The 9,859-nt window shown below is 43.1% G+C and overlaps 1 protein-coding gene across 1 annotated transcript; it reads left to right on the top strand.

Annotated features, from left to right (window-relative positions):
- Positions 1-5,082: 5,082 nt before the first annotated feature.
- Positions 5,083-6,126, top strand: LOC311072716 (trace amine-associated receptor 13c-like; the record flags this gene model as incomplete). The annotated part of the gene is made up of 1 exon (XM_084097902.1): positions 5,083-6,126. Exon 1 carries the CDS (start codon positions 5,122-5,124, stop codon positions 6,124-6,126), a length of 1,005 nt encoding a protein of 334 aa, XP_083954028.1. The 5' UTR covers positions 5,083-5,121.
- Between the last annotated feature and the right edge of the window lie 3,733 nt (positions 6,127-9,859).

Genomic DNA, 9,859 nt, shown 5'->3' with positions numbered 1-9,859 from the left:
AAAGCATGGGAAGCTATTCAGGGCGCATCAGAATGGGTGCTGAATACCATAAAACACGGCTATTCGCTTCAATTCGCTCGCTGTCCCCCGCGTATTTTAGCGCAGAGGGAGACGAAAGTGAATTCAGAAGCAGCGCACCTGCTTCAAGCAGAAATAGCAAAGCTGCTGCGCAAAGGGGGCTATAGAACAGGTTCATCCTTCTCTGGGCGAGTCGGGCTTTACAGCCGTTATTCCTCGTACCCAAGAAGGACGGAGCGCTAAGACCTATTTTAGATCTGAGACATTTGAACAAAGCCCTCATGAGACAGCCGTTCAAAATGATCACAACCAGACAAATCCTCGCGCAAATTCGCCCAGGAGACTGGTTTATCTCTCTCGATCTGAAGGACGCATACTTTCAGATCCAGATAATACCCCGTCACAGGCCATTCTTGAGATTCGCCTTCGACGGTCGGGTATATCAATACACAGTCCTGCCGTTCGGTCTGTCTTTGGCACCCCGTACATTTACGAAGTGCATGGACACGGCTCTCGCTCCCCTGAGAAGACAGGGAATGCGGATACTGAACTATCTGGACGATTGGCTTATTCTAGCGCAGTCAGAGACAGAGCTTGTGTCTCACAGAACAGCGCTTCTCAGCCATCTGGAAGGTCTGGGTCTCTCGGTCAACTGGACCAAGTGCTCGTTATCGCCCCGTCAGTCAATTTCCTTTCTTGGAATAGAACTGGACTCGGTGGCTATGACGGCCAGATTGTCAGAGCAGCGCGCGCGTCACCTCGCCGCATCCTTCTAAGTAGGCAGCCAGGTTCTGCTGAGGACATTCCAGCGTATCCTGGGTATATATGGCTTCAGCTGCAGCGGTGCTCCAGCTGGGCTTATTGCGCATGCGCCCACTTCAACGCTGGCTGAAAGCGCGCGTGCCCCACCGAGCCTGGGCTGCCGGCGGCTCGCGAGTCAGAGTGAATCAGGGCTGCATTTCAGCCCTGTAGCCCTGGCTGGCAGCCGAATGGTATCACACAGGAGTGATTATGGGAGTGATCTCACACCGGAAAGTTGTCTCGACAAACGCTTTTAGCCAAGGTTGGGGAGCGCTCTTTGAAGGCAGACCGGTCTATGGCCGCTGGTCAGACCAGGAGAATCTCCTACACATAAACTGTCTAGAGATGCTCGCGGTCGAGAAAGCGCTCAAGCACTTCCTCCCATTCCTCCTAGGTCACCATGTTCTAGTCCACACGGACAATACATCGGTAGTGGCCTATGTGAATCGCCAGGGCGGTGTCGGATCAAAGACGCTCTGCACCCTGGCGGAACGCCTCCTCGTGTGGGCTCAGCACTCTCTGCGCTCGCTGAGAGCCGCGCATGTGCCTGGCCACCTGAACGAGGGTCCCGACAGACTGTCCAGGGACAACGTTCCCCCTGGGGAGTGGTCTCTACACCCCCAAACAGTCCAGTCACTGTGGCGCTGTTTCGGCAAAGCGAAAGTCGACCTTTTTGCGTCAAAAGACAACGCTCACTGCCCAGAGTTCGAGGCGGCTCTACACGTCTAAATGGTCTGTGTTTAGCAAATGGTGCACTGCCAAGGGGCTCAATCCACAGGCATGTGGGGTATCGCACATATTGTGTTTCCTTCAAGAGCTGCTGGATGCGGGCAGGTCCCCCTCCACGCTCAAAGTTTATGTTGCGGCCATCTCAGCTTTCACTGACTCAGAGCTGGGCGCATTAGGAAGGAACGAGTTCGTCACCCGCTTCCTTAGAGGAGCCAGGAGGATGAACCCCCCGCGACCCCCCTCGGTTCCTATGTGGGCCCTGAAATCGCATCCCTTTGAACCCTTGGAAACTGTGGATATGAAATACCTCACGCTCAAAACCGTTTTTCTGATAGCTCTGTCTTCAGTCAAACGTGTGGGAGACCTTCATGCGTTATCTGTTAACGCCGCGTGCCTCGAGTTCAGACCTAACGACTCTAAATTATTCTCAAACCGAGGCATGGTTACGTCCCCAAAATATTGGGCACTCCCTTCAGAGAGCAGGTCATTTCCCTCTCAGCCCTCTCAACTTCCGGCAGCGAGGCCGATGGTAATCTCCTCTGCCCGGTCAGGGCGCTGAGAAACTACATCACACGCTCCGCCGCTTCAGGCGCTCGGAGCAGCTTTTTGTTTCGTTTGGAGGGCGCACCAAGGGTCTCGCCGCCTCGAAACACAGCCTGTCCAGATGGATAGTGGACGCTATCGCAGCTGCTTATGCGTCTAAAGACCTGCAGTGCCCACTGGGCATTCGAGCTCACTCCACCAGAGGCATGGCCTCGTCGTGGGCGTGGTCCAGCGGGATTTCCATTCACGACATTTGTACAGCTGCAGGCTGGGCCTCCCCCTCTACATTTGTTAGATTTTACAACCTGGAAGTTCCCGCCTAGCAGGCAGAAGTTTTATCAGTCTAAGTCTCGCGTAGATCGGCCCACTATCAGTGCGCGGGCTACGTTGGTTGATTTAGCTTTTCTGGTTGAGCTGCACTATGCAGGGAATTGTCAGTTCGGACCGGCTGTGCCGCTCCGTGCTCCCTAGTATGTGCTTGTGTACTGCGCTAGCCTTCTATTGGCCGCCCGGCTCCCTGCTATCACGTTCCCTGGGCTCTCCCTGGGACTCAGTGGATGCTGGGCGCGCACGGCGTTGACAAGGGAGTCCCCGCAGCGTAAGCTACTTACGCAATACGAGAGAACCTCTCATAAGAGAACGTATCGGTTACCTAACGTAACCTCTGTTCTCTCTAGAAGAGGGAATGAGTATTGCGTAACCCGCCGTGCTCGCGCCACGAGCTCACTCGCTTCAGCGACAGAAACCAGTGAAGCAGCCTCTGAGCCTCGCTTATATACGCTAAGCCACACCCCTTTTCGCGGGCTGTGACGCATGAAGCGCGCCAAGCGCGCTCATTGGACGTGACGTCATGCCAAGGGCTCAGCGATAGGCTGCTGCAGTTGCCGCAGGGCAGCCGCAGGGCACGCTAGTTAGCCTGCCCTAGGTCTGCATGCTGCCGCACTGCGTTGACAAGATTATTCAAAATTAAGGATAATTTTTTGGCTTCAGTATCTCGAGAAAGAAGACTTTCCCGCAGCGTAAGCTACTTACGCAATACTCGTTCCCTCTTCTAGAGAGAACAGAGGTTACGTTAGGTAACCGATACGTTACTGGGGTTTAAAGCATGGTAAGTTTTGTGGTTACTGTCCTTTTACCACACCTATCACAGTAAAACTAGGGTTACTGTGGTAAAAGCATGGTAAGTGTTGTTTTTACTGTGCTTCTACTACAAATACAACTTTGGAACTAATTGTACTATTTTTAATCTGATATGAATATCTAGGCCTATAGCACATCACGTGACAGGCAGTGTTTAAATACCATATTTTGAATTAGAAAGCAATGAAACGCAAAGTCTCCGTGGAGATGGCATTTATAATTGCAGATTAATATCGACAAACAGAAAAGACATTATATCACACATTATTAGGACAGCGTATTTAGGTATTTACTACTTACCAACATCTGACACACGTGAACTGATGCCAAATATCACAATGTGTTCGGAACGAGACTTCTTCAGCGCGATTTCCTACTGATAAAATATATTTTTAAAAATATCAATAAACAGCAAAGCAATCCAGCTTCCCTGGCAATAAGACCGAAATAATAACATTAAAAAAGACATAAACCATGATAAGATAAGATCTTGTGAATAAATGTTGATTAAACAGCTTCTCTGCTGCAGCCGACAGGCAGAAAGAATCGTGCTGTGATCACGAAAGACGCTTCCCATTCAAAATACATTAGTTTAAAAAACGTGCTGGTATTGTACGAAAATAACGAAATAAACGTGTTCGTGACACGAATCAATAGATTAAATTACGTGACCATATCACGAACTGACGTGAGACTGGGTTGCGACTTGCGTTGGAGTTATCCGTGGTCTCACCACAGACTCAATCCGTGCTCCTATCACAGATTTTACATCTGACTATAGCCAAGCGAGCAATAGGTGTAAAACGCCATCAAACTGGATTTTATGATGACAGGACAAGACAAAATGTCAACTTAATTACATGCCATTGCAACACAGTCGACATAAAGCTTTTAAGTGTCTAAACAAGTGAGCAACATTACAACATCCAGTGAGTGAGGTCAGGTTGTTGAGGTCTGTGGTGCCATCACGGGACTTCAGTTAGGCTAACAGAATCAAACTGAATTTTTATGATGGCAGGACAATGCAATAGCTACAATAACAGAGAGGTTAACATCTTTATGGTATTTGGTGTTGGAAAAGAAATAAATACTTAAAATGTTGTGTTTTCAAATGAGAAAGCACGTCCGTTGAGTGAGATCTGTTCTCTGTCATTGAAACGGGTATCCGTGTGTGGACCATGGTAGGTCAGTGTCATTGACTCGCGTTGGAGTTATATCCGTGGCCGCATCACGGATTTTGAGTTAAGGGCCCCTGGACATTTCACGGAATCCTGTGAGACCAGGTTGGTTGTGATCAGGTGCAGTGGGCGGAAGTGATGGCTCTGTTGACAGTTATTGCCCAACTATTTCATTGCAATAGTTAATTTACAGGGTAAACTGGGAGGATTATGTACAGCTCAAGCATGCTTGAGTTCCAATGGATGACATAACCCCTCTATTTCTGGACCCCATTCCTAATTCACAGAAATCATCTTAACCACACCAAGGGACCCCTCAGATGAGTTCCAGGAGCCGCTCAAAGGAAGGGTGATCTACAGTGGCCTGTGTTCAGTTCAGTTCCACCTGTGCTTTGCTTTCATGTGGAAATCCTAAACAATACCAAAACAGCGAAGAAATGAAGCAAAAAACAAAACAAAAATGTATTAAGTTTTGAAAAGTGTAAGAGAATTCTAATCTGGACTGAAGAAATGAATTGCATTTCAAAGCTAATGTTCAACAATTATTTTTTTTTAAATAATAAATAATTAAAAAAAAAAAAAAAAAAAAAAAACGTTTGAATGTTACATCATCAGTGGGCAGTAGATGGGTGGGCCGTCTGATCCAGACACTGTATAAATTATATGACAAGAAAAAGAGCAGAACAAACTCCTAACATGAGTAGACTCACTCATGGCTAATGAGACAGAGGATCATGAGACTCTTTACTGCTTTCCTGACATCAACTCATCATGTATCAAGAGCTTTGAATTCTCTAGACATGAATATATTATTATGCAAGTGTTTTTTTCATTGCTGTCAGCATGGACTGTGTTTCTGAACCTGGTGGTGATCATCTCTATCTCTCACTTCAAGAAGCTTCACACTCCAACAAACCTGATTATTCTCTCTCTGGCTGTGGCCGACATGCTTTTTGGACTTTTTATTATGCCCGTACAGGCCATCACAAAGATTGATGCTTATTGTTGGTACTTTGGAGAAACTTTGTGTAGTCTGTATCTTTTAGCCTTTGCATCGCTCACCACAGCATCTCTCAGTAGTTTAGTTTTAATTGCTGTTGATCGTTATGTGGCTGTGTGTTACCCTTTACACTACCCACAGAAAATAACCATAACTAAAACTTTAATAAGCATCTGTCTGAGCTGGGTTTTTTCATTTTCTTATGCTCTTGTAGTTATAATTGTGTATAGATATTTTAACATTAATTCATCCACAGCCGAAGTGTGTTATGGATATTGTTCTAGTGGGGGAGTTCCCTTGTTTTTCGCTGATGCGTTAATTTCTTTTATTTTTCCATGTACCGTATGCCTAACTTTATATTTGAGAATTTTCTATGTAGTACTTCAGCATGTGAAAGTTATAAACTCTCTGATGAAGAGTGGTAAATGTTTAACAGAAGGTTCATTGAAGAGGAAATCTGAGAGTAAAGCTACTCTGACATTAGGAATCATTGTGATGGTTTATATGCTTGGCTATTTTCCATACTATACCAGTTATATATTGGTAAATTCTGCCTTAGCCAGAATTATTTTAACATGGTTGTGGAACATAAACCCAGCTCTGGATCCTCTGATCTATGCTATATTTTATCCCTGGTTTAAAAAGACAGTTAAACAAATCTTAACTCTGAAAATATTTCAGCCAGGATCCTCTCTGGTCGATATTTTTACAGAATAGAATAAAATAGAATGAGGCATTTATATAGCGCTTTCATATGTACTACTGTACACCCAAAGTGCTTTACAATCATATCAGGGGATCTCTCCTCACCACCACCAGTGTGCAGCATCCACTTGGATGATGTGACGGCAGCCACAGTACAACGGTGCCAGTGCGCTCACCACACACCAGCTATAGTGGAGAGGAGAGAGTGATAGAGCCAATTCAATTACAGAGCATCAATTGTAATAAAACTGGTAAAGCTGTCACTCATAAAGGATATGATTATCTTTGTAGGATTTATATTTGTAATTTACACTACATGTATCTTTGTTTTATTTCAGAGAGTATGTTTTCTGTATATGATATTCAATTTGAACAATTAATTAAACTGAAATTAGTTCATAAATTGTATTAAATTAGCTCATTAAATAAACTAAATGGTAAATGTAGATATTATGTAAATCACTTTCATCAGTCATGTTGCATCTGTGTTATCAAAAACATAATGACAAAAAAGAGACAGTCATACAGAACTAAACTCGGTAAAAAAAGTGATGTCCTCTAACTTTCAACTGCTTTTAATTCCAGAAAATGTCTTAATGTATAAATATTGGTATGAACATAAAAAGATTCAACAACATAAACATAAAATAAACAAGTTCCGCAGACAATTGATGAAAAGAAATGGAACAATGAGTCCCTGAACAATATGAAAATAAGCAGTCATATCTGGTGTAGGCAGGAGCTGCTGTAAGTCCCACAGATCATCCTCATGGACTGTAGCACACTGGCCTTTTCTTGCTGTTACCCCACTCTTCCACCAAGGCTCTCAAAGTTCTCAAACATGGTTCCTGGATTAGAAATCACAGTTAGTTTGTGTGTGTGTGTGTGTGTGTGTGTGTGTGTGTGTGTGTGTGTGTGTGATTTAATAAATAACAAATGAATATCAATAGGAAGTGAAACTGATAAAAACATAACCTGTTTATTATATCTCATGGCTGGGAGGAAAAGGTTTGAAAAATGTTTTTTTTTTGGGGGGGAGGAGGGGGGGCTTCCAAAACCTGTGTACTTTTATGGAGATAACTTCTATGAGCATCAGGTCTCTTCTCTCGACTGCATACAGTCTTTAAGGGCAGGTGCAAATGGTATGTTCAAAAAGAATAAATGAAGTGAATGAAACCTTTGTCCCATTAAGAAATGGACAGCATAAATTATAACCATATGTATTTATGCAGTGACACACATAAAATCACTATAATTTTTAGACACATCATCTGCCGAATTCACATTTTATTCTTTCTAAATTGTTTATATGATTATTTGTAGTTATATATATATATTTTTTTTTCATAACTTTATATTTAGGGCCCAAGCCCTGAAAGGGCGAAGGCCCTATTGTTTTCGTTAGGATTATTTATTATTATTATTATTATTATTATTATTATTATTATTATTATTATTTTTCTGTCAACCTTTCGGCCACTTTTGAGACCCTTAACGTGCTCGAAAACTCTTGAAACTTTGCACACAGGTCAGAACCCGCGGCCATCAGGGCCGGGCTGAAGCTGGTACCCGGGCGTGGCACGGGGGCTCAACAGCGCCCCCTTGAACGGGGTCCGAAAACTTGGTCCATAAATCAGACACGCTTGCATGTAATAATATGAAAATCGGTACATATATAGATCTCAGGGCCGGACTGAAGCTGGTACCCGGGCGTGGCACGGGGGCTCGACAGCGCCCCCTGGAATGGTGTCTGAAAACTTGGTCCATAAATCAAACACGATTGCATGTAATAATATGAAACTCTGTACACATATAGATCTCATCGGGCTGAACAACTTTCGTGCTCTAAGTTTTACACCAGCCCAACAGGAAGTCGGTTATTATACGTTGTTTGGAAAACGCATACAATGGAATGTGAAATACTCCTCCTAGGGAATTCATCCGATCGCCACCAAACTCGGTGTGAATGAAGTCAAGACATTGAGGATGCTAAATTGCGAACGGATTTTTGATATCTCGAACGGTTTGGCTGTGGCGAGGAAACGAATTTATGGCGAATAATGGGACACAGGAAGTGTGTTATAACTTCAGCATACATTAACTGATCTTGATGAAACTTCAGCAGTGTGTTCGTTGTCAGAGGCCGATCAGATCGATGTAACTATTGTGAGTCAAAGTTATAGCGCCACCAACTGGCAGCAGGAAGTGTGTCACTTTCAAAATGCTTTGAAATCACCCTCTTATTTTTACCCGATTTGCTTCAAACTTTATGTGTATAATGTAAACACACGGCAGATGTAGACCTGTGAAAGGATTATTGATATCTTAGATACTGTTGCCGTGGCAACACATCAAAATTTTATATTCTTTTCAGATGCTTTTGAGACTCTTAGCATGCTTGAAATTGGATGAAACTCGACAGACACATCACACTTATTAGCCAGTAGACATATGAAAAGTTTCAGAAATGGGCGTGGCAGGGGGGCTCAACAGCGCCCCCTTGAACGGGGTCTGAAAACTTGGTCCATATATCAAACACACTTGCATGAATTAATATGAAACTCGGAACACATATAGATCCCATCGGGCCGAACAACTTTCCCTCAGTCAAGTTTTACGCCAGCCCAACAGGAAGTTGGCTATTATGGGTTGTTTGGAAAACGCTTGCTGTGGAATGTGAAATACTCCTCCTAGAGAATTAATTCAATCCCCATCAAACTCGGTGTGAATGAAGTCAAGACACTGAGGATGCTAAATTGCGGACAGATTTTTGATATCTCGAACGGTTTGGCCGTAGCGAAGAATCGAATTTATGGCGAGAAAAGAGAAACACAAAGTAGTATAACTTCTGCATACGCTAACTGATCTTGATGAAACTTCAGCAGTGTGTTCGTGGTAAGAGGCCGATCAGATGGTTGTAACTATTGTGAGTCAAAGTTATAGCGCCACCAACTGGCAGCAGGAAGTATGTCACTTTAAACATGTTTTTGACAAAAGTGGGGGGGTTAGTTTTACCCACAATTACAAAAATCAGTACGTATATTGTTCTCATCGAGCCGGACAGTTTTCTAATTTACAGTTATTAGCTCTGACCAACAGGAAGTCAGATATATTGGTTTGAATGTGGATTTGTTTGCAAAATCATCCTCTGAATTTTTACCCACTCCGCTTAAGTGGTTTATTTTATTCCCACCAAACTTTTTCAACATGATGAAAATACATTAAAGATGCTAAATTGTGAACAGATAATAAATATCTCAAACGGTTTTGCTATGGCGAGGGATTAAAGTAATGTCAAAAAAGGAAACACTAAATGCCTTATATCTTCTAAAAACGTAATTACACACCATTTATTTCTATATAAAATTATACAAATATTAGAACTAAACTCATTTTATTCTGTTTTTGCAATTCAAGAAGTATGAAAAAGTTATAAACAGGCTATTTAGTGCTATTTGTTTCAACAAAAAAGCAAACATAGGGCTATACTGCCCTCTTGTGTCCAAAAGGATATCAAAATAGTATATAAAACTTTTTACTAGGTAGGCCTATATTGTATTTAAATATAAATTTATTAGGTAGATGACTGTGAGGATATTTTCCCATCGGTTAATCGACGTGTGACATGAGCGGGTGCTTTTAAATCGCTAATATAAAAGTGAAAGTAAAGAAGTCCGCACGGACATTGATAATGGTGCACACAAGTTGGAAAGAATGATACTTTTAAACATAACACTAAACCACC

Source organism: Abramis brama (assembly GCF_963993115.1).
Source record: "Abramis brama genome assembly, chromosome: 22".
Taxonomy (NCBI): Eukaryota; Metazoa; Chordata; class Actinopteri; order Cypriniformes; family Leuciscidae; genus Abramis; species Abramis brama.
Note: the sequence above shows the minus strand (reverse complement) of the source record. Positions and strands in the feature narration are given on the sequence as shown.